The 25,755-nt window shown below is 40.3% G+C and overlaps 1 protein-coding gene across 1 annotated transcript in view; it reads left to right on the top strand.

Moving 5' to 3' along the window:
• The window catches only part of PLCH1 (phospholipase C eta 1), a 269,963-nt gene that overhangs the window by 16,717 nt on the left and 227,491 nt on the right, over positions 1-25,755 (top strand). The window contains exons 2-3 of the mRNA XM_055110608.2: positions 1,646-1,769; positions 24,030-24,148. Coding sequence (XP_054966583.1) covers positions 24,070-24,148 — 79 coding nt within the window. The 5' untranslated portion in view covers positions 1,646-1,769; positions 24,030-24,069. The remainder of the gene's footprint in view (positions 1-1,645; positions 1,770-24,029; positions 24,149-25,755) is intronic.

Raw genomic sequence — 25,755 nt, 5'->3', positions numbered from 1 at the left:
TTTTGGGCTAGCTCAGGTCCTGATTTGGCTGTCAAACTGCATGGATCTGTGGCTTTGAATATGAATTACCAGGGGTCAGCTCTCTTTTTAGCAACACACCCTCGCCCCCCGCTGATACCATTTAAAAATTCTGGATAAAATAGAAAAATCGTTTTCTTAAATGCAATGAACCAGTAAGAAAGTAATGAATACTCATGCCAAAAGCTCAGTGAAGAGGGTTCAGTTGAGCACTGAAGCTGGATTTGCCTTGAGGACATTTGCCAAACTGGGTTAACTTGAATTTCAGTTTTCATTGCCAGAAGGCATAAGGGACAAGAGAGTGAGACATCTGAGAAGGGGCCTTTTGGTTATAAAGCTGGGATTTCAAAAGGCTTCTGCTTTAATGTAAGTGTGAATTAGAAAAAAAAAAAGAAACAAAATCACCGTATTTTCTTTCTAACTTAAGAAGTCTGTAGGGAAGATCACCTATCACTGGTGTAGAGCAGGTGCCTGATTTCTTGGTCCTGAGAATTTGTGATTGTAAACCAGCTCTAATACAGGTATGCATCTGGAATTCACAATACCTATGAAGTCAGGAAAACCTCAAGATGCAGATTTGGTTTAAAGATTTCATACATTGGGCCGGGCTCGGTGGCTCACACCTGTGATCCCAGCACTTTGGGAGGCCGAGGCGGGCAGATCACTTGAGATCAGGAGTTTGAGACCAGCCTGGCTAACATGGTGAAACCCTGTCTCTAATAAAAATACAAAAATTAGCTGGGCGTGGTGGCACACACTTGTAATTTCAGCTACGCAGGAGGCTGAGGCAGGAGAATCGCTTGAGCCCAGGAGGGGGAGGTTGCAGTGAGCCGAGATTGTGCCACTGCACTCCAGCCTGGACAAAAGAATGAGACTCCATCTCAAAAAAAAAAAAAAAAGGATTTCGTACATTGGAAGTGTTGCTGGTACTGAGCAGAACCCATTTTTTTTTTCCTTTTTTGGTGAAATCTATTTTTTATCTCAGACTACAGAGAATTTCTGCCAATGAAATTAAAAGGCAAATGAGCATGTCTGTAAAACCAAAAACAGAATTAAAAACCTCCCCTAAACACAAGGTACGAGCTGAAGATAAGAAACTATGAGGACTAACCAAGCTCATTTTATTTTTTTATTTTTATTTTTCCAAGCTCATTTAAAAAATAACCAAATACAACTTGAAAAAATAAAAATGTAATAATTAAAAATAAGAGAGTGAATGAATTTATGAATAGGTAAATCCAAGCTGCATAGAAAATTAATCAAAAGAATTTGAGCCGGGCGCAGTGGCTCACGCCTGTATTCCCAGCACTTTGAGAGGCTGAGGCAGGTGGCTTACAAGGTCAGGAGTTCGAGACCATCCTGGCCAACGTGGTGAAACCGTGTCTCTACTAAAAATACAAAAAAAAAAAGAAAAAAGAAAAAAGAAAAAAAATTAGCCGGGTGTGATGGCGTGTGCCTGTAATCCCAGCTACTCAGGAGGCTGAGGCAGGAGAATCACTTGAACCTGGGAGGCAGAGGTTGCAGTGAGCCAAGATCACACCACTGCACTCCAGCCTGGGCAACAGGGTGAAGACCCCATCTCAAAAAAAAAAAAAGAATCTGAACAAAATTTTAATTATTGCTACAGAAAAAGAAGAGAGGAAAGAAAATTGGAAAAGGCAACATTTAAAGAGATAATGGCTGAGAATTTTCAAGGATCAATAAAAAGCATCACTCGACATATTGATGAAGTCATATGAATTCCAGACAGAGTAAGTAAAAAGAAATCCACACATAGACAAAATATAATTAAACTGCAGAACACAAAAGATAAAGAGAGGATCTTAAGCTTAGCTTCAAAGACATGACAAATTATCCTGACAATGTAACAATAGAAGCCAGAAGACAATAGAATATTATCTTTCATGTACTGTGGGAAATTAACTGTCACCCTAGGATTCTATTTTCATTAAAAAACAATCTTTAAAAAACAGGGACACAATAAAGGCCTTTCAGATGCACAAAAACCTAAAGAATTTGTTCCAGCAGATCTTCACTAAAAGAGTAACACTTGAGGTAGAAGAAAATTATTTCCAGATAAAGGATCTTAAAAACAAGAAATAATGAAGACCAAAGAAAGTTTAAGTTAAAACACGTATTGACTATATAAGGTAATAATGATATATTCAGTGGGAACTAGTAACATAAGTTGGAGAAGCAAAAGGAGTTAATGTGCTCTAAAATTCTTGTATAGTTTGGAAAGAGATTAGAGATAATGATTATTGAGACTTCGATAAGCAAAGTATGCATGTTAAAATGTCTAGGGCAACTACTAAAAATTAGGAAAATAATGATAACTTCCTAGCTAATGGAGAAAAATTAAATGAGAAAAATAACCTCAAGGAAATCAAGGGAGCTGAGAAAAAAGTAGAGAATAGGCAAGACAAATAGCAAGCACAAAATATGATGTTGAAATAAATTCCATTGTATCACTAATCATAATCTAAAGGAACCAAAGATTGTTAGAGTGGATGAAGAATTCAGCTATATGCTACTTATAACAGAAATGTCCAGGCTGGGAGTGATGTCTCATGCCTGTAATCCCTGTACTTTGGGAGGCTGAGGCGGGCAGATCACCTGAGGTCAGGAGTTCAAGACCAGCCCGGCCAACGTGGTGAAACCCCGTCTCTACTAAAAATACAAAAATTAGCCGGGCATGCATCTGTAATCCCAGCTACTCTGGAGGATGAGGTAGGAGAATTGCTTGAACGTGGGAGGTGGAGGTTGCAGTGAGCTGAGATCGCACTATCGCACTCCAGCCTGGGGGACAGAGTGAGACTCTGTCTCAAAAAAAAAAAAAAAAAAAAGTGTCTAAAATATAAGGATACAGAATGTTTAAAAGTAAAATAATAGGGAAATAGGTGACTAAAAACCAAAAGAAGCTGGCAATTTTGACATAAGACAAAATAGGCTTTAAATTGCAAAAAGCATTTTTAGAGATAAAGAGGGTCAATTGGTTAAAAAGTCTCAACTTATCAGAAAGATAAAATACTTACATATGCATCTTCAGGTAGCCTATAAAGAAAAGCCTATCAGATTAACAGCAGATTTCTCAGCAGAAACCCTATAAACTAGAAGGGATTGGGGTCAAAGCCTATCAGATTAACAGCAGATTTGTCAGCAGAAACCCTATAAGCTAGAAGGGATTGGGGTCCTATCTTTAGCCTCCTTAAACAAAACAATTATCAGGCAAGAATTTTGTATCCAGCAAAACTAAGCTTCATAAATGAAGGAAAGATACAGTCTTTTTCAGACAAACAAATGCTGAGAAAATTCACAACTACTAAGCCCGCACAGTAAGAACTGCTAAAAGGAGCTCTAAATTTTGAAACAAATCCTTGAAATACAGCAAAACAGAACCTTCTTAAAGCATAAATCTCACAGGACATATATAACAATTACACACACACACACACACACACACACACACACACACACACACAAAACCCCCCAAGGTATTCAGGCAACAAATACCATGATGAATAGAATAGTACCTCACATCTCAATACTAACATTGAATGTAAATGGCCTAAATGCTCCACTTAAAATATACAGAATGGCAGAATGATAAGAATTCACAAACTAACTATCCCCTGCCTTCAAGAGACTCACCTAACACAGAACGACTCACATAAACTTAAGGTAAAGGGGTGAAAAAAGATATTCCATGCAAATGGACACCAAAAGCAAGCAAGAGTAGCTACTGTTATATCAGATAAAACAAACTTTAAAGCAACGGCAGTTAAAAAAGACAAAGAGGGACATTATACAATGATAAAAGAATTAGTCCAACAGGAAAATGTCACAATTCTAAATATATGCACCTAACACTGGAGCTCCCAAATTTATAAAACAATTACTACTAGACCTAAGAAATAAGGTAGATGGCAACACAATAATAATGGAGGACTGTAATACTCCACTGACAGCACCTAGACAGGTCATTAAGACTGAAAGTCAACAACAAAAAGATGGACTTAGAACAAACAGACTTAACAGATATTTACAGAATATTCTTCCCAATAACTGGAGAATATACTCAGCACATAGGACATTCTTTAAGATAAACCATATAATAGGCCACAAAATAAGTCTCAACAAATTTAAGAAAATTGAAATTATAGCATGTAGTCTCTCAGACCACAGTGGAATAAAATTGGATATCCACTCCAAAAGCAAGCCTCAAAACCATGCAAATACATGGAAATTAAATAACCTGCACCTGAATGGTTGTTGGGTCAACAATGAAATCAAGATGGAATTTTTTTTTTTTTTTTTTTGAGATGGAGTCTATCTCTGTCACCCAGGCTGGAGTGCAGTGGCTCAATTTCTGCTCACTGCAACCTCCACCTCCTGGGTTCAAGCGATTCTCCTGCCTCAGCCTCCTGAGTAGCTGGGATTACAGGCACCTGTGACCATGCCCAGCTAATTTTTGTGTTTTTAGTAGAGACAGGGTTTCACCATGTTGGCCAGGCTGGTCTCAAACTCCTGACCTTGTGATCCACCTGGCTTGGCATCCCAAAATGCTGGGATTTTAAGCATGAGCCACCATGCTTGGTCCAAGATGGCAATTAAAAAATTATTTGAACTGAATGATAATAATGACACAACCTATCAAAACCTTTGGGATACAACAAAGGCAATGCTAAGAGGAAAGTTCATAGCATTAAATACCTAAATCAAAAAGTCTGAAAGAGCACAAATAGACAATCTAAGGTCACACCTCAAGGAGCTAGAGAAACAGGAACAAACCAACCCAAACCCAGCAGAAGAAAAGGAATAATGAAGATCAGAGCAGAAGGAAATGAAATGGAAACAGAACAAAACAAAACAAAAAACAATAAAAAAGGTAAATGAAACAAAAAGCTGTTTCTTTGAAAAGATAAACAAAATTGATAGACCAATAGTGAGATTAACCAATAAAAGAAGAGAGATGATTCAAATAAGCTCAATTAGAGATGAAATGGGAGATGTTACAACTGATACCACAGAAATACAAAAGATCATTCAAGGCTGCTATGGAGGGAGATGATCTAAATAAACTCAATTAGAGATGAAATGGGAGATATTACAACTGATACCACAGAAATACAAAAGATCATTCAAGGCTACTATGAACACCTTTATGTGCATAAACTAGAAAACCTAGAGAAGATGGATAAATTCCTGGAACTATACAATCCTCCTAGATTAAACTAGGAAGAAATAGAAACTCTGAACAGACCAATAACAAATAGCAAGATTGAAATGGTAGTAAAAAAAATTGCCAACAAGAAAAGTCCAGGACCAGATGGATTCACAGCTGAATTCTATCAGACATTCAAAGAAGAATTGGCACCAATCCTATTGACACCATTCCAAAAGATAGAGAAAGAGGGAATCCTCCCTAAATCATTCTATGAAGCCAGTATCACCCTAATACCCAAACCAGGAAAAGACATACCAAAAAAAGAAAATCACAGACCAATATCCTTGATGAACATAGATGCAAAATTCCTCAACAAAATGCTAGCTAACCAAATCCAACAGCATATCAAAAAGATAATCCACCATGATCAAGCGGGTTTCATACTAGGGATGCAGGGATGGTTTCACATGTGCAAATCAATAAATATGATACACCACATAAACAGAATTAAAAACAAAAATCACATGATTATCTCAATAGACTCAGAAAAAGCATTTGACAAAATCCAGCATTCTTTTATGATTAAGACCCTCAGCAAAATTGCCATAGAAGGGACATACATTAAGGTAATAACAGGACATCTAGGCCAGGCACAGTGGCTCACGCCTGTAATCCCAGCACTTTGGGAGGCCAGGGTGGGTGGATCACCTGAGGTCAGGAGTTCCAGACCAGCCTGACCAACATGGAGAAATCCCGTCTCTACTGAAAATACAAAATTAGCTGGGCGTGGTGGTGCGTGCCTTAATCCCAGCTACTCAGGAGGCTAAAGCAGGAGAATTGCTTGAACCCGGGAGGCAGAGGTTGCGGTGAGCCGAGATCGCGTCATTGCACTCCAGCCTGGGCAACAGGAGCGAAACTCCATCTCAAAAAGAAAAAAAAAAGACATCTATGACAAACCCACAGCCACCATTATACTGAATGGAGAAAAATCAAAAGCCTTCCTTCTGAGAACGGGAACAAGACAAGGATGCCCACTTTCACCACTTCTTTATTTTTTTTGAGACAGAGTCTCACTCTTTTGCCCAGGCTGCAGGGCAGTGCCACGATCTCGGCTCAGTACAACCTCCATCTCCCAGGTTCAAGCAGTTCTCCTGCTTCAGCCTCCCGAGTAGCTGAGATTACAGGCATGTGCCACCATGCCCGGCTAATTTTGTATTTTTAGTAGAGATGAGGTTTTGCCATGTTGGCCAGGCTGGTCTTGAACTCCCGACCTCAGGTGATCAGCCCACCTTGGCTTCCCAAAGTGCTGGGATTACAAGCATCAGCTACTGTGCCCGGCCCACTTTTACCACTTTTATTCAACATAGTACTGGAAATCCTAGCCAGAGCAATTAGACAAGAGAAAGAAATAAAGGGTATCCATGTTGGTAAAGAGGAAGTCTAACTGTGGTTTTTTGCCGATGATATGATTGTACACCTAGAAAATCCTAAATACTCATCCAAAAAGCTCCTATAACTGAGAAATTCAGCCAAGTTTCAGGATACAAAATTAATGTACACAAATCAGTAGCTCTGCTATACATGAACAGCGACCAAGCTGAGAATCAAATCAAGAACTCGACCCCTGTTACAATAGCTGGAAAAAAAACCAATTTAGGAATATACCTAACTAAGGAAGTAAAGGACCTCTGCAAGGAAAATAACAAAACACTGCTGAAAGAAATTACAGAAAACACAAACAAATGGAAACACATCCCAGGCTTATGGATGGGTAGAATCAATACTGTGAAAATGACCATACTGCCAAAAGCAATCTACTGATTTAATGCAATTCCCATCAACATACCACCATCATTCTTAGAACTAGAAAAAACAATCCTAAAACTTATATGAAACCATAAAAAAGCCCACATAGCCAAAGCAAGACTTAGCAAAAAGAACAAATCTGGAGGCATCCTATTACCTGACTTCAAGCTATACTACAAGGCCATAGTCACCAAAACAGCACGGCACTGGTATAAAAATAGGCACATAGACCAATGGAGCAGAATAGAGAACCCAGAAAGAAAGCCAAATATTTACAGCCAACTGATCTTCAACAAAGCAAACAAAACATGGGGAAAGGACACCCTATTCACCAAATGGTGCTGGAATAAATGTCAAACCACATGTAGAAGAATGAAACTGGATGCTTCTCTTTCACCTTATATAAAAATCAACTGAAGATGGATCAAAGACTTAAATCTAAGACCTGAAACTTTACAAATTCTGGAAGATAACATTGGAAAAACCCTTCTAGACATTGGCTTAGGCAAAGACTTCATGACCAAGAACCCAAAAGCAAATGCAACAAAAAGAAATATAAATAGATGGGACTTAATTAAACTAAAAAGCTTCTGCACAGCAAAAGAAATAATCAGCAGGGTAAACAGACAACTCACCGAGTGGGAGAAAATCTTCACAATCTATATCTCTGACAAAGGACAAATTATCCAGAATCCACAAGGAACTCAAATAAATCATCAAGAAAAAAACAAATAATCCCATCAAAAAGTGGGCTAAGGACATGAATAGACAATTCTCAAAAGAAGATATACAAATGGGCAACAAACATATGAAAGAATGCTCACTGTCACTAATGATCAGGGAAATGCAAATCAAAACCACAATGCAATACCACCTTACTCCTGCAAGAACAGCAATAATAAAAAAATAAAAAAAATAGATGTCAGTGTGGATGTGGTGAAAAGGGAATACGTTTACACTGTTGGTGGGAATGTAAACTAATACAACCACTGTGGAAAATAGTGTGGAGATTTCTTAAAGAACCAAAAGTAGATCTACTATTTGATCCAGCAATCCTACTACTGGGTATGAACCCAGAGCAAAAGAATTCATTATATGAAAAAGATACTTGACCACACATGTTTATAGCAGCATAATTCACAAATGCAAAAATATTGAAACAGCCCAAATGCCCATCAATCAATGAGTGGATAAAGAAAATGTAGGCCAGGCATGGTAGCTCATGCCTGTAATCCCAGCACTTTGGGAAGCTGAGGCGGGTGGATCATGAGGTCAGGAGTTCAAGACCAGCTTGACTAATATGGTGAAACCTCATCTCTACTAAAAATACAAAAATTAGCTGGGCATGGTGGCACATGCCTGTAATCCCAGCTACTCGGGAAGCTGAGACAGGAGAATTGCTCGAGCTCAAGAGGCGGAAGTTGCAGTGAGCCAAGATTGTGCCACTGCACTCCAGACAGAGTGAGAGTCTGTCTGGAAAAAAAAATAAAAGAAGACAATGTAGTATATTTATACCATGGAATACTACTCAGCCATAAAGAGGAATGAAATAATGGCATTTACAGCAACCTGGATGGATTTGGAGAACATTATTCTTTTTTTTTTTTTACTAAAACAAAAGTGCTACAAGCTATATTTCAAAAAAGCACATGACATAATAATGTCTACCAAAAAGTACAACAGTTCAAATCCCCTAATTCACTCCACAAGCAACCTCTCTTCCAGTTTTTATTATCATATATTGGATTTGCTTATTCTTTTTTTAAATTAATTTTTTTATTATACTTTAAGTTCTAGGGTACATGTGCACAACGTGCAGGTTTGTTACATATGTATACATGTGCCATGTTGGTGTGCTGCACCCATTAACTCATCATTTACATTAGGTATATCTCCTAATGCTATCCCTTCCCCCTCCCCCAACCCCACGACAGGCCCCGGTGTTTGATGTTCCCCTTCCTGTGTCCAAGTGTTCTCATTGTGGAGAACATTATTCTAAGTGAAGTAATTCAGCAATGGAAAACCAAACATCATATGTTCTCACTCATAGTGGGAGCTAAGCTTTGAGGATTCAAAAGCATAAGAATGATACTATGGACTTTGGGGACTCAGGGGAAAGGGTAGAAGGAGGGTGAGGGATAAAAGACTACACTACACATTGGGTACAGTGTACTCTGCTCAGGTGATGGGTGCACCAAAATCTCAGAAATCACCACTAAAGAACTGATTCGTGCAACCAAACAACACTTGTTTTCCAAAAAACTTTTGGAAAAAAACTTCCATGCATCTAGGGATAATATGACTTCAAATATATTTGAAATATATAGTCATGAAATAACATGACTTCAAAATACATTCAGCAAAAAATTGAGAGAACAATGATAAATACATATATTTCTGGTGAGATTTTAATATACTTCCTCAGTACTTGGTAAAATGGGGAAAATATCTGCTAACATACAAGGTGATATAGTTTGAATATATGTTCCTGCCAAATATAATGTTGAATTGTAATCCCCAATGTTAGAGTTAAGGTCTGGTGGGAGGTATTTGGGTCATCCCTCATGGCTTGGTGATGTCCTTGCAATAGTAAGTGAGATCTCGAAAGATCTGGTTGTTGTAAATTGTGGCACCTCCCCCCCGCACTCACTCTCTTGCTCCTGTTTCTGCCATGTGAGACACCTGCTTTTGCTTCACCTTCCACCATGAGTAAGAGTTTCTTGTGACCTCCCTAGATGCAGATGCTGGTGCCATGCTTCCTGTACATCCTTCAGAACCATAGCCAATTAAACCTCTTATAAATTACCCAATCTGAGGTATTTCTTTATAGCAATGCAAGAATGGCCTAACACAGAAAATTGGTTCTGAGAGTGCAGTATTGCTATAGCAATATGGGGTATTTCACCTGAAAATGTGGAAGCAGCTTAGGAACTGGGTAACAGGCAGAGGTTTAAAGAGTTTAGAGGGCTCAGAAGAAGGAAGGAAGATGATGGAAAATTTGGAACTTCTTAAAGACTGGTTAAATTGTTGTGACCAAAATGGTAATAGTGATATGGACAGTGAAGTTCAAGCTAAAGAGGTCTCAGATGGAAATGAGGAACTTACTGGGAGCTGGAGTAAAGGTTATGCATTTTATGCCTTAGGAAAAAAATTTGGCTACATTCTGTTCATGCCCTAGGGATCTATAGACACTTTAACTTCAGAGTGATGATCTAGGGTATTTGGTGGAATGAATTTCTGGGCAGTAGTGTTCAAGTTGTGACCTGGCTGCTTCTAACAGCCTATGCTCAGAAGTGGGAGCAAATAAATGACTTAAAGTTGGAATTTACATTTAAATAGCAAGCAGAGCTTAAGAGTGTGGAAAATTCACAGCCTGGCCTTGTGGTAGAGAAAGAAAACACTTTTTTTGGGAGAGGAATTCAAGCAGGTTGGGGAGCAACACCTTGCTGGAGACATTTTCATAACTGAAAGGGAGCCAAGCGCTAATTGCCAAGACAAGGGTAGAAGAGCCTTGAAGCATATCAGATATCTAAGACCGCAGCCCCTCTCATCACAGGCCCTGAGACCTAGTAGGACTGAAGAGTTTTGTGGGCCAGGTCCAGGGCCCTGCTGTTCTGTGCAGTCTTGGGACACTGCCCCCTGCATCCCGGCTGCTCCGGCATTAGCCTCTGCTCAAAGAGCCTCAGATACAGCTTGGACTGCTGCTTCAGAGATTTCAAGCCATAAGCTTTGGTGGCTTCCATGTGGAATTAAGCCTGTAGGTGTGCTGAGTGCAAGAGTGAATGAGGCTTGGTAGCCTCCCCCTAGATATCACAGGATTTACAAGAAAGTCTGGATGCCCAGGCAGAAGCCTGCTGCAGGGACAGAGCCCTCACAGAGAACCTCTACTAGGGCAGTATGGAAGGGAAATGTGGGGATGGAGCTCCCACACACTGTCCCCACCAGGGCACTGCCTAGCAGAACTGTGGGAAGGGGGCCAACTGTCTTCCAGACCCCAGAATGGTAAAGCCACAGGCAGCTTGTATACTGCTCCAGGAAAAGCCACAGGCTCCCAGCAACCTGTAACAGCAGCTGCAGAGGCTGAACACTGCAAAGCCATAGAGGCAGTGCTGCCCAAGGTCTTGGGAGCCCACTTCTTGCACCAATGTTCCCTGAATGTGGGTCATGGAGTCAAAGGAAATTACTTTGGAGCTTTAAGATTTGATGACTGCTCTGCTGGGTTTTGAGCTTGCATGGGGCCTGTGGCCCCTTTCTTTTGGTCAATTTCTGCCTTTTGGAACAAGAATGTTTTCTTAATGCTGGTACCACCCCTGTAACTTGGAAGTAGAGAACTTGCTTTGATTTTACAGGCTCATAGGTGGAAGGAACTCATTTCCAGATGAGACCTTGGACTTCGGACTTTTGACTAGGTTCATGCTGGAATGAGTTAAGACTTTGGGAGACTGTTGGGAAGACATTATTGTATTTTGCAATATAAGGAGGACATGAGATTTGGGGGGCCAAGGGCTGAATGATATAGTTTGAATACATGTCCCGGCCAAATCTCATGTTCACTTGTAATTTGCAGTGTTGGAGGTGGGGCCTGGTGGGAGGTGTTTGGGTCATGGGGAAGGATGACATGGTGCTGTCATGCCTTGGTGCTGTCCTCACGATAGTAAGTGAGTTCTTGTGAGATCTGGTTGTTGCAAAGTGTGGCACCCCCCATCGTATTCTCTTGCTCCTGCTCCTGCCATGTCAGATGCCTGCTCCCACTTTATCTTCAACCATTAGTAAAAGCTTCCTGGGGCCTACCCAGAAGCAGATCTGGTGCCTTACTTCCTGTACAGCCTGCAGAACCATGAGCTAATCAAACCTCTTTTCTTATAAATTAGCCAGTCTCAGGTATTTATGCCAATGCAAGAATGGCCTAACACACAAGATTTGAATGAAGTAACTAATAAGTTTGAGCTGATAGACATGAAGATCACACCTCCTAACTTCAGAATACACATTCTTTTCAAACACACTAGAACATTTATGAAAAGTGACCTCAAACTATGTCATCAAGCAAGTTGTAATTATCAAAGGATTAGTGTCATACAGACTAAATCTCTGACCACAGTGGAATTAAACTAGAAACTATAACCAAAAGATTACTATGAATAGTTGTAGAAATGTGTTTCAAAATAATCTTGGGTTTAAAAAGAAGCTGTAATAGCATTCAGAAAATATTTTTAACTGAATGATAACAAAAATACTATGAGTCAAAACTTGGGGGTTGGGGAAGTAGCTAACACATACTTAACCTTAATTACTTATATTAAAAAAGATGAAAACCTGAAAACAGTTAAATGTTGAAATTAGAAGGTTAGAAAAAGATGCAAAATAGGCCCAAAGAAAACAAATGGAAGGCTAAGTGCAGTGGCTCAGGCCTATAATCCTGGCAGTTTGGGAAGCTGAGGTGGGAGGATTGCTTAGGCCAGGAGTTCTAGACTAGCTTGGGCAACACAGTGAGACCCCGTTTCCACAAAAAATTAGCTGGGCATGGTGGTGTACACCTGTAGTTCTAGTTACTTGGAAGGCTGAGGCATGAGGATCCCTTAATCCTAGGAGGTTGAGGCTGCAGTGAGCCATGATCATGCCACTGCACTCCAGCCTGGACAACAGAGTGTTACTCTGTCTCTTAAAAAAAAAAAAAAAAAAAAAAAAAAAAAGAGGCCGGATGTGGTGGCTCATTCCTATAAACATAGCACTTTGGGAGGCTGAGGCAGGCAGATCACTTGAGCTCAGGAGTTCCAGACCAGGCTGGGCAACCTGACGAAATCCTGTCTCTACAAAAAATACAAAAATTAGTTGGGTGTGTTGGCGCATGCCTGTGGTCCCAGCTACTCGGGAGGCTGAGGTGGGACAATCATTGCTTGACCCTGGGAGGCAGAGGTTGCCGTGAGCTGTGATTGTGACGCTGCCCACCAGCTTGGATGACAGAGTGAGACTCTGTCTCAAAAAAAAAAAGAAAGCAGATGGAAGGAAATGATAGTAATAATTCCATGTTATTCAATGGAGATTACTGTAAAAGCTAGCAATATTGACAAATACCTGGTGAGATTGATTTAAAAATAAGAGAGGCACAAATAAGCCATATCAGGATTCAGAGAATAGATGTTGTAGATATTAAAATTATATGAATAATATTATGAACAACTTCATGCTAAAACATTTGAAAGCTTAGAGAAAATGAATAAATATCTAGACAAATATAACTTACCAAAACTAACTTAGAAAAAATAGAAAGCCTGAATAATGCTATAATTTATAAATAAAATAAACCAGTAGTCAAATATTTCTTCTTAAAGGAAAGTTCAGGCTCAACTGGTTTTACTAGCAACCTAATTCTTCCAGGAAATAGAAACTCATTTTGTAAAGCTATGATAACTTCGATATAAAAACCTTTTGAGAGCAATATGAGAAATGGAAGTTATAGGCCAGCCTTGCTTGGGAACATACATGTAAAAATCATAAAACATGAGCAATTCAAGTCCAGTAATGCATAAAAAACAGAAGAGGACTCCTTCAAGCTCTGGATACATATTATATACTCTAAACCAGCCCTTTCAAATGCAGCATCCCGGGTGTCTTTGGAGGGTCGATTGCGCCTCATTGCTTAACTAGCTCAGAGCATTTTCAGCTCCTGATTGCATTAGAGAAAAGAAAACACACCAGGAACTTGGGATTTAGTGGTGTCTCCTGTGAGCCTTAAAAAATGAACAAAGTACCCTTTTATTTCTTTCCCTTTGTGTACATAGCTGGGAGGGGGCTAGGCTGTGGAATTAGGCTGTTTGCAGAGGCCTTTAACAACCAGTTTGGTGGTGCTTAGAAACCTGCGGGAAGTGGGGGAGGGGCCGATGGTGGGGAAGGCCATCTGCTGGGTGGCGGGTGACATGGGAGCCCTCTGGACCTGACCCAGGCTTCTGAACTGCTTTAGAAGCTGTCAGTTTGGGGCTGGGCCAGAGAAGAGGATCCCTGGCCCCTCCCACCCCATCCCTGCCCTGTGTAATTCTCTTACTTTGTCTTAAAATTAATGGAGAAATGAGAAAGGAGCAACTTTGTTTGAAATCTTAGTTTTTAACTGGATTTAGTTTCAATTCTCAAGTTTTAGGGATACCTGGGTGCAAAATTCCCAAACATACGTTATGTCAGAGGCCGAAGTACAGGATATAGTTTTGAGACCTGTTTTTCTATGCCTTCCTGTTCCTAAGTGCTTGTTGTTTTATGAATATTACTGTCAGAGCTTATTAATTTTGCCTTTTATCTCTCAGCAAGGCTTAAGAAGAAGGAAATGAGCACTTCTCCATATAAGTTAAATGCTACACAACTAATACCTGACAGTTCATTTTGTGGTTTTTCAGGGTTATTTTAATTTATAATAAAAGATGAATGGATTGGGATGTTAGGGAGGAGTTTTCCATAATCCTTGTTAATAGAATATTGAGTATTAAAATTGGAAATGCTTTGAAGAACATCTCATTCACTGCCATCCCTTTTTGTGACATAGATGAGGCAGCTGAAGCACAGGGTTGTGAAGAGATTGACCCTGAAACACAGTGTTAGTAAGAGGCAGGATTGGGCTGCAGCTCTGGGTTTTTGACTTCCAGTCAGGTGTTTGTCCATTGTCCCTTGATACCTTACTATGTCCCATGAACTAGTAATTCCTTTTCCACCAAGGAGGCAGGCATGTGCATTACATTTTAATTTCTGGCCAGATTTTCTTCCCATTCCAACATTCTCCAAATGCTGTTAGCAATTTGGAGAACACACACACCTCTCAGACAGTTTTTACCATGATATCTTGCAAATAAACTTGGTCTTGTTGTTTCTGAACTTGGTCCAAGTAGCTCACTCAAATTTCATTTCAAAGTAGCCATCCACCATCTTATACCCAAAGGAGTGACACTTTGCTCTGATCATCTCTAATCTATACACTCCAGAGGCTCCTGCTGGAGGGACAAGGTATGCATTTTTTGAATAAGTAATGTTTCATTTAGTTGTCTCCTCCTGTCTCTTCTCCTTGGTTCATAGTAGAGTTGGGATGAATGGTGGATGTGGGAAGAATTAGAGTCTTGTCTGTCCTGAGTAATTCAACTCTAGGTTCTTTTTATAGGGAAGCAGAATGTCAGGGAGGAACTGGTGCTGGATGTGGAGTGTTGCTCTGGACTGGGGACAGTGGATTTGGAGTCAGGAGATGTGGGTTTGCAACCTGCTGTTTCCATTTAGTCTTATTTGTTAATAATGTGGAACTCACAGGGCTATTGTAAGGGCTTTTTTTTGTTTGTTTTTAAGACAAGATATAAATAGAAAATTGTGTAAATCATGAAGTGATTTACAAATAATATATTATTAATAAGGAATGTAAAGGGAGTATTGGTTTTTATGGAAAAGGATACTGAAGGAGATTGGGCCCTGGTGGTGATAAAGTAGAGAGAAAGAGGTGGAGACGGCAGTCAGGGTGTAATAGACAAATTCCTCTACTTAGAAAAAAAAAAAAGAGCCCCTTCTTCCCATAAAGTTATTTATTTATTTATTTATTTATTTATTTAGTGACAGAGTATCGCTCTCCCGCCCAGGCTGGAGTGCAATAGTGCCACCTCAGCTTACTGCTACCTCTGTCTCTTGGGTTCAAGAAATTCTCCTGCCTCAGCCTCCCGAGGAGCTGGGATTACAGGCATCTGCTACCTCTCCTGGCTAATTAAAGTTATCTTTTAAAGATTTACCTTTTTTTTTCTTTTTAGCACAGTATTATAATTCTGATTTCCATATATGAACTGGGATAATTTGTCTTTTAAGCCGTTCAAGTGGCTTGAACAAATCTGTAGTGTTTCATAAAACTCAGGTTAAAGCAGCAATATAGATTTGCGTCACATTTGAAAATAGCTAAAGGAATTCTAAAGCTGAAGAAAAGGTTTTGTGTTTTGCTTTGCTTAAATACACCTTCAGATAGTCTGGGGGAATCCTTTTCAGCCAGGACAAAGGGCTTGAATGCATCACATCCCTAGGGAAAGCCCAAGAAAGAAAATACTGAGTCATATTTTTGAACTCAGAGAGGACTTGTTAAAAACTTGCCCAAGGTCCCCTGTGAGTTGGTTGTTAGAACTGAAACCAGAATAGAGAGCTCATGATGGCCAGATGGGTCCTCTTTACATTTTGCTATGCTGACATATTTCATCAGTTGGGACTCTAGGTGCAAGTGACAGAAAACCCAACTCAATGTGGCTTACACAAAACTAAATAAAACAAAAAAGAGAATGTACTGGCTTATTTAATTAAAAGGTGCAAGGACAGATCTAGCTTCAGGTGTGGCAAATGATATTACCAGGACTTGGTTTGTTTCCATTTCTCTGGGTTGGATCCAATCTCCACAAATTTTTCCACTATATTGACAGGATGGTGGCCAGGAACTTTAGGTCTTGAAGCTCAGACCTTGCAACTTCAAGTAAAACTGAAAAGGAAGTTTTTTTTCCCCCAAGAGTTCAAACAGAAATCTGTGCCTTACTCTGAGTGATCTGAAACAGCCCGTGTGGATCTCCTATACTGTGGCCTAGTGGATGCAATACTCTGATTTGCAACCTAAGCCACATGCCTACCTGAATCAGAGGATGAAGCTGACAGCACCTGAATCTTTTGAACAGAGAGTGGGAGAAGGATTTTCCCAGAGGAAAACTGGGGTGCTATTTCTAGAAGAGCGAAAAATCAGCAGATGTCCACTGTGGTGGAGTTTTCTTAAAGGGAGCTTTAATTCTAGTAAGTGGGTGTGGGTGTGAAGGATTTTTTTTTTTTCATTGTCGAGTTTTAAAAGTATTGACAAATGATTATTACTCAAAGTACTTCCCACTATTCTTAGTTAAAAGTGCCATCCTTGAATTTCTAATATTCTTCATTGGTGGTGTCCCTACTGCCACATATGACTTGTTTGGTATTGACAATTTTGGTCGTGTTAACTACAACTAAAAATGTCAGGAATAAAGAAATTTTGCATGATTTTTACATGATTTTACAAGATTACAAAAGTTACTTATCACTTATAAAATGAGCTTAGGAGCATTTTTAACTTTTAAGCTATACTTTTAGTCCATTTGCTGCATGAGTCCTCTACACACTTACATGGCTCTGTTTATTATTTTTGCATTAGGATTTTTTGTGTTTGGTGTCTGAGTAGAGTCCATTACAATTTCTTTTTCAAATCACATTTATGTTCTGTAGAAGTATATTTGTTGATATACCTAGAGGGTTGCAACATATTAGTAGTTATTAAGCAAAAGAAGTAGACTTATAATATCTAATTTGTGTTAAAAAAAAAAAAAGACCACAGTGCCCATGGTCATTGTCTCTAGGGGATAAGTAATATCACATTGAACATTTTTTTTTTTTTAGTTTTTTCTATGCTTTTCAAGTTTGTAAACATGGAGCCATATTTTAAAACTAGTTTTTTTTTTTTTTTTTTTTTTTTTGAGACAGAGTTTTTTGCTCTGTTGCCCAGGCTGGAGTATAGTGGCGCGATCTCAGCTCACTGCAACCTCTGCCTCCCGGGTTCAAGCCATTCTCCTTCCTCAGCCTCCTGAGTAGCTGGGATTACAGGTGCATGCTAACACGACTGGCTAATTTTTATATTTTTAGTAGAGATGGGGTTTCACCATGTTGACCAGGCTGGTCTCAAACTCCTGACCTCAAGTGATCTGCCCACCTCGGCCTCCCAAAGTGCTGGGATTACAGGCATGAGCCACCGCACCCAGCCATAGAACTAGTTTTAATAACAATCAGTTATTTCCTTATATGGTGTTCCTTATTCACTGTCAATTATTTTTTGAATCATTGTAAGGATTCAGAATCTAATTTTTTTCATTGATAAGCTGGACTTTATTAAAATTAAAAATTTTTGCTCCACAAAAGACACTGTTAGTGACAAGTCACAGTCTGGGAGAAGATATTTGCAAGAGATGTATCTGATAAAGGACTCTTGTCCAAAATACATTTTTTTAAAACTCTTAAAACTTAGGCCGGGTGCAGTGCTTCATGTCTATAATCCCAGAACTTTGGGAGGCTGAGGTGGGCGGATCACTTGAGGCCAGGAGTTTGAGACCAGCCTGGTCAACATAGTGAAATCCCATCTCTACTAAAAAAATACAAAAATTCGCCAGGTGTGGTGGCGTGTGCCTGTAGTCCCTGCTAGTCGGGAGGCCGAGGCAGAAGAATTGCTTGAACCTGGGAGACGGAGGCTGCAGTGAGCCAAGATGGCGCTAGTGCACCCCAGCCTGGGTGACGGAGTGAGACTGCGTCTCAAAACAAAAACGAAACCAACCAACCAACCAACCAACCAAACACTTCTTAAAGCTTGACAATAAGTAAACAACCTGATTAAAATTTTTAAAAAGGCCAGGAATGATGGCTGGCATCTGTAATCCCAGTACTTTGGGAAGCTGAGGCAGGAAGATCCCTTGAACCCAGAAGTTTGAGACCAGCCTGGGCAACATAATGGGACCCTGTCTCTGCAAAAAGTCAAAAAATTAGCCAGACATGGTGGTTCACGCTGGTGGTCCCAGCTACTCAGGAGGTTGAGATGGGAGGATTGCTTGAGCCCTGGAGGTCGAGGATGCAGTTGAGCCTTAATTATGCCACTGTACTTCGGCCTGAGTGACAGAGTGAGACCCTGTCTCAAAATAAATAAATGAATGAATGAATGGATGAATGAATGACACCTCACTGAAGAAGATATACTACTGGCAAACAAGCATATGAAAAGGTGCTTCATATAGATCATTAGCAAAGTAGAAATTAAAACAGCAATGAGTACCACCACACAGCTATTAGAAAGGCCAAAATCCAGAGCACTTGTAACACCAAATGCTGGCAAAGATGTAGACAACAGGAACTATCATTTATTGCTGGCAGCAATGCAGAATGATACAAAATATCTTATACTTTAGAAGATAGCTTGGCTCTTTCTTACAAACTAAACATACTCTTACCACACAGTCCAGCAGTCACCCTCCTTGGTATTACCCAAATGAGTTAAAAACTTATATCCACACAAAAACTTGCACATGGATGTTTGCAGCATCTGTATTTATAAATTTCAAAATTTGGAAGCAACTAAGATGTTCATCAGTAGCTCAGTGGATAAATAAACTGTGGCACATCCAGACAATGGAATATTATTTAGTGCTAGGATGAAATGAACTCTCAAGCCATGAAAAGACGTAGAACATTAAATGCATATCACCAAGTGAGAGAAGCCAATTGGAAAAGGCTATGTACTGTGTGATTCCAACCATAAGACATCCTGGAAAAGGCAAAACTATAGAGACAGTAAAAATTATCAGTGCTCCTCAGGGGCTAAGTGGGAGGGAGGGAGAATGCAGAGCATAGCAGACTTTAGGGCAATGAGACTATTTTGTATGGTACCATAATTAATCTGTATGTTTAATAAAGAGTATAAATCTGCAGGTTCTATTTATAAGATGTAAATGCTTATCGAGTTCTGAATGTGTAACATATTATACTACCTAGATCTCTTAGGAGGTGGAATATTTTGTAAGTCTTAAAAGCAAGTTGAAAAGAAAAAAAAGGTGATCAATTTAAAACCATCCTTGCCTGAATATTGACCAAACAACTTCAAATTGGATACAAGATGCAGGGGAAATACATCTCTAATGTAATATAAATTGTCTAAAAAATAAATGAATGTAGTATACTTCAGTAGTTGTTTTTACCTACTGTGTTCACACAAACGGGGCCATGAAAGACTCAATCTGCTTTGGAACTGCTGAGGCTGGGTTTCCCATCAGTTAATCATCTTCCAGCTAGAGGTGTTATCTTGCAAGCCACACATCCTTTCTGGGCCTCAGTTTCCTTCTGGCTACACCATGAGAGGTTTGTCTTAGTTGAAGTCTAACATCCCTTTCACTTGAATCCCTTTAGTGAGCCCTAGGGCCTGGCTCTTCTGAATCTGGTGGAAGCTAAAATGAGGCTTATCGCACAGCTCTCTACCCTTGCCCCAGGCCTACTAACTCTATTTATTATCTCCACCTCCATTATCTCTAAATCTGAAGGCCGGAGGGAGAGCATCTTTTCATTAGTCTCCTGCTGATGCCTGAATCCCACCCCTAGAGATTCTGATGTAATTGGCCTGGGTGTAACTTGGGAGTCAGGAGTCTTAAGCTTCCCAGATGATTCTAATGTGTAGTCAAGGTTGAGACTCACTGATGTAAAGCCTTATCAATGTTCCTGATGCATAGTAGGTTCTCAATAACTGGGAAACAGGATTATGGGAGTTCAGTGCATGAAAGAATTTTAGGTAAACTGGACGGAGAGATTCCTGGGGGCATTTCATGAAGGCAGTGGCATGTTACCCAGCCCTTAAAGAAAAGCAAAAAGATCTGGAAGCTGGAAAGCCTGGGCCATTGATGTGAGCTAATGTCCAAGTACGTGAATATTACATACATGTCCGTAGGTTTGTGCTTCTGTCCTGAAAGTGTTGAAGGTCTCAACTCTGATTGGATGATCATCCTCTGAGAGGATGTTACCTGTATTATATGTTACATTATCTATTGCTATGTAACAAATTACCCCACATCTTCTGTCTTAAAATAATAATTATCTATTACCTTTCACCGTTTTTTTTTGAGACGGAGTTTTGTTCTTGTTGCCCAGGCTGGAGTGCGGTGGCATGGTCTTGGCCATGTGATTCTCCTGCTTCAGCCTCCCGAGTAGCTGGGATTACAGGCGCCCACCCCCACGCCTGGCTAATTTTTGTATTTTTAGTAGAGACGAGTTTTGCCTTGTTGGCCAGGCTGGTTTCGAACTCTTGACCTCAGGTGACCCACCCACTTCGGCCCCCCAAAGTGTTGGGATTACAGGCGTGAGCCACTGCGCCCGGCCTTGTCTTTCGCTGTTTCTATAGGTCAAAAATACATGTGAGGCACAGAGGGATGGCTTATTTCTTCTCATCAGTATCTGTGGCCTCATCTGAAATACTTGGGGTTAGAATCATCTGTAGATTCATTTATTCTCATGTTGTCTTAGTTCATTTTGGGCTGCTGTAACAATGCCATAAACTGGGTAGCTTATAAATAACAGAAATTTATTTCTCACAATTCTGGAGGCTGGGAAGTCTAAGATCAAGGCATTGGCAGATTTGATGTCTGGTGAGGGCCCTTTCCTGGATTGCAGACTGCTGACTTCTTGCTGTGTTCTCATATGGTGGAAGGGTAGGGCTAGCTCTCTAGGGTCTCTTTTATAAGGGACCTAATCCTAATCATAAGGGTGGAGACTAAAGGTCCCACCTAATACTATCACATTGGGGGGCATTAGATTTCACCATAGGAATTTGGGGCAAACACAAACATTCAACATAGCACATGTCTGTGGCTGATGCTGGCTGTTGGGTGAGGGGCTAGCTGGGCCTGTGAGCTAGAACACTTAAATCTGGGCTTCCTTACAGTGTGGTAGCTGGGTTCCAATGCAAGCATCTTGAGAGACAGGGAACCAGGCGGAAGTGGTATCCTTCTTGTGACCTCATCTTGGAAGACTCATAGCATCATTTCCAGCTGATTTTATTGTTAGAAACGAGTCACTGAGTCCAGCCCATACTCAAGGGAAGGTGAATTTAGATTCTACCTTTTGAGGGGAGGAATGTATAATAATTTGCAGATTTTTTTTTTTTTTTTTTTGAGATGGAGTCTTTGTCGCCCAGGCCGGAGTGCAGTGGCAGGATCTCAGCTCACTGCAACCTCCGCCTCCCGGGTTCAAGTGATTCTCCTGCCTCAGCCTCCTGAGTAGATGGGATTGTAGGTGTGTGCCACCACGCCTGGCTAATTTTTGTATTTTTAGTAGAGATGGGGTTTCACCATGTTGGTCAGGCTGGTCTCGAACTCCTGACCTCATGATCTGCCCGCCTCGGCCTCCCAAAGTGCTGGGATTACAGGTGTGAGCCACTGCACCTGGCCTAATTTTTTGTATTTTTAGTAGAGACAGGGTTTCACCAATTGGCCAGGCTGATTTCAAACTCCTGACCTCATGATCCACCCACCTTGTCCTCCCAAAGTGCTGGGATTACAGGCGTGAGCCACTGCACCTGGCCAGCAGATTTTTTTTTTTTTTTGAGATAGAGTCTCGTTCTGTCACCAGGCTGGAGTGCAGTGGCGCTGTCTCACCTCACTGCAACCTCCGCCTCCTGGGTTCAAGTGATTCTCCTGCCTCAGCCTCCCGAATAGCTGGGACTACAGGTGCGTGCCACCATACCCAACTAATTTTTGTATTTTTAGTAGAGACGGGATTTTACTATGTTGGCCAGGCTGGGCTCGATCTCTGGACCTCGTGATCCACCCGCCTTGGCCTCCCAAAGTGCTGGGATTACAGGCGTGAGCCACTGCGCGCAGCCCAGATTGTATTTTTTAAACTACCTCACTTCATAAAGTCCTAGTTGCTATTATGGCTTGACTTTGGAATATGAAGATATGACTTCAAGTCTCATTACTATTTTTTCCTAGCAGCATTGGGTGAATCAGTTAATCTCTAACACCTTGTCATCTTCTTTAATGTTGTAGAAGGAGAGAACAGTACTCACCTCAGAAGATTAATAAGGGACAAATGAGCATCATGTATGTGAATATATTTTGCTAACTATAAACAAATGCACATTATTAAAAATAATGAACATATATAACTGCATTATTTGTATAACTAAAAATACTTTTTAAAGAAGAGAACTTTGTAGTATATAGTATTGGCTGGGGAGAGGGCAGAGGTTGGGTTGTTTTCATAATTAGCTATATTCTATTGTATTTTGTAGTCAGTTCCATATAGTAGTAAGACTCCCTCAGCCTTAGGGAGTAGGATAAGCAGTCAGATTAGCCAGGTGGGTATGAGGCAAGAGGAAGTGGCCAGTCCAGCATGGAGCCAGAGAAAAGGCAGGATAGGCAGGAATTAGGTAAAATCTCTGGTGTTGTGGGTTAAGGTTGGGCCATAGGGAGCCAAGGAGAAGCTCTGACAAAAGCTTCAGGAGCCTTCACCAATTGTTCCATTAATGAATAGACAACACTCTAATAATATATATATTTTTCACTAAGTGACTGATTTTATCCTGGGGTACGTTTACAAAATTCTAGGTGGTTTTAGTAGGAGAGATGACAAATTGTTTTCCACCTGTGGGTTTTTCTTCATGCCAGCCTTGCTTGGTTTTGCCTGGCTTTATTCTGTGAACAGAAAGGAGGTTGGAATTCTGAAAAGTTGCTTTAGCCAAATCCTGTGAACAAAGGAGGCCTTGTTCAGGGTTATGCACGTCAGCTTTTGGAGGAATTTAATTCATCGACTCAGATCTCTGCTTTTCAAGTTGTTGCTCTAGCTAGCATTGTGTTTCTCTGTGTCTGTGATGGAGCAAGTCTTATGTAGGAGCAGGCACTGCTAGTTTACCTTGCTGAGGCCTGTGCCCAGCTCTAGTTACATCAATGAGTTCAGCCTGGGCAGATCCAGGCCCTAGCAGTCCTAAATGGACACCAGCAATGAACCAAAAAGAGGGAGGCACATTTTATTAATGTGCTTGGCTCATTCATGGCCACATGGATGCTGTACTGACACAAAATTCAGGAATTGGGAATGATAGCTTCGTTCCTGTTAGTTGCCTCCCCACCTGCAACTGAAATTTCCTGAAATGTTACCAGTGTTGACTAGTTTGGATCTTGGACTACTAGGAGTGAGGCTGGGAGCACATATACTGGTCCTGAAACCTGCTCTCTGATGGTAGGTTTATTTCCCCTGGAGATGGGTAACATTGAGCCCTGAAAGGTGGTTTGAAAAAGTTACTGTTTTGATATGCTAAATGTCATTCTAGACCCTGGGAAGACTTGTGAGAAATTTCTTAGGGCCTGGGGGATTCCAGCTCCATGTGTGGAGAAGTTGTATGCCGTATATGTTACCCCGTAATGCTGGGCAACCGATGGCATTATGCTACCAGTGTGAGCGTGTGGCTGCCGTTTTCTTCATTTTTGTCTCATTCTGTTTCCCTTGACAGGGCAATTTGGTTTTGATGCTGTGCCAGAAATCTTCTGACAATGAGTTACTGGAACTTGGAAAAAAGGAACTGTGTGCAGTACCGCAGGCATTTTCTGGTGGACAACAGTGTGTTTCATGGTAAGCTGTCTCTTGTATTTATGTAGTTGGATCTTTTATTTTGTTTCTGACAGGACTTTTATTCTAGCACTCTAGATGCAAATATGGTATAATTGTTGGATGGAACCAAGAGCTTGAGTTAACTTGTTTATGAATAATTACCCAAGAAGTCCCATTGCACTTACTATCTCCACTCGTAAGGAATGGGCCCCACCTCAACAACTATAATAGTGTTATCTCTTTCTATTTTGTAGGGTAGTTGGTACCAGTGCCTTTCCTCTTCTACCACACTGTCAACTCCAGTAATATCCCTTTCTGATGTTTGTAATTATTTTGAGTGAGGGCCATATAATTGTTCAGTTAATATTTGTGGATCACCAGTCAATGCTTATTACCAGCATAGCATGGCCTTCCAAATTGAGATGTTAGAGGGTGCTTGTGGCCACCTGCTTTAGACACTTATTGAAGAGAAGTCCACCCACTTTTATTGCTGTCCTTTAGGGCTTTCAGACTTATCTATATATTATGTCCCATATAACAACAGAACAGAAGAGTTTGCAGCACTAAACCGTTACTATCAGGGTGGAGGACTGCAGCTGTGAATCAGAGAGTAATCAATATTAGTCATTTTCATGGCAAACTAAGACAAATTGCCTTTACCCTGCTGGTATCTGTTTGTTTTGTGGTATACAGTCAGGGATAAGCTCTGTCAATCCTGCTGTCAAGATACCCTAGGGTGAAACTGATTTAAAAGCCAAAGACTTATGTGGTGCCAGAATTTTTGGAGTAATCTCTATCAGAGGCCTGTGGAATTGTAGAGGGAACAGAGAGATTTCAGGGGGAGTGGAGTGCTCTTTAACAGAATCCTATAATCTAAGCTGCTTTCACCTTTCTAAGATTGTTCTGAAGTCTTCTCCAATTTGATGACAGACTTAATGTTTATTATTGCTTTAAACTAAGTTTAAGATAACAAATTTAACCTTACTTTATTAAGCACTTTAGTGTTTATAGTGATTTTCAACGTTCATTATACAACCTCACTAAAAGCCCTTGTAAAGTAGAGAGTGATTTCATTTTACAGATGAAGAAAGAGAAACAGAGATGAAATAACTGCCCAAGTTGATGTAACTAATTAGGTATTAGCAAGGTCAGCATGAAAATTTCTGCCTCCACCTTTCCAGGTTGGTTCTCTTGACATTCCAGTGGTGAAGTGCCCTTAGCAGAGGAGACGTGGGAATGGCGACTTGACCCTGTGGCACTGAGGTTCTGCGTTGCTTTTCTCTAGCCTCAGCCAAGGGTCCTGTTCATTGCTTTATCTCTCATGCAGTGTTTGATTTATGTATTGTTCTGTTGCAAATTTATTCGTATTAAAAAATAGTAAATATGATAATAGAAAAATCATGGGAGTTAGAAGAACTAGGTTTATTTTTTCAAGCTTTATTTTGTGCCAGTTTTTAAAGAATTTAGATTTAAGTGCCTTAAACTCATTATTATTTTCATTATTTTAGAATGCCTTTATTCAGAGATCTCAAAGGCTATAATCATTTAAAATTTTTTCTATATATTTTTATAGTTGTATTACCAATTAGTTTATTACTATATTGCAGATACTTATGCTAAGGGCTTGA

The sequence above is a fragment of the Pan paniscus genome, chromosome 2, assembly GCF_029289425.2.
Source record: "Pan paniscus chromosome 2, NHGRI_mPanPan1-v2.0_pri, whole genome shotgun sequence".
Classification (NCBI taxonomy): Eukaryota; Metazoa; Chordata; class Mammalia; order Primates; family Hominidae; genus Pan; species Pan paniscus.
The sequence above is the reverse complement of the archived record's forward strand: the minus strand, read 5'-3'. Positions and strand labels throughout refer to the sequence as shown.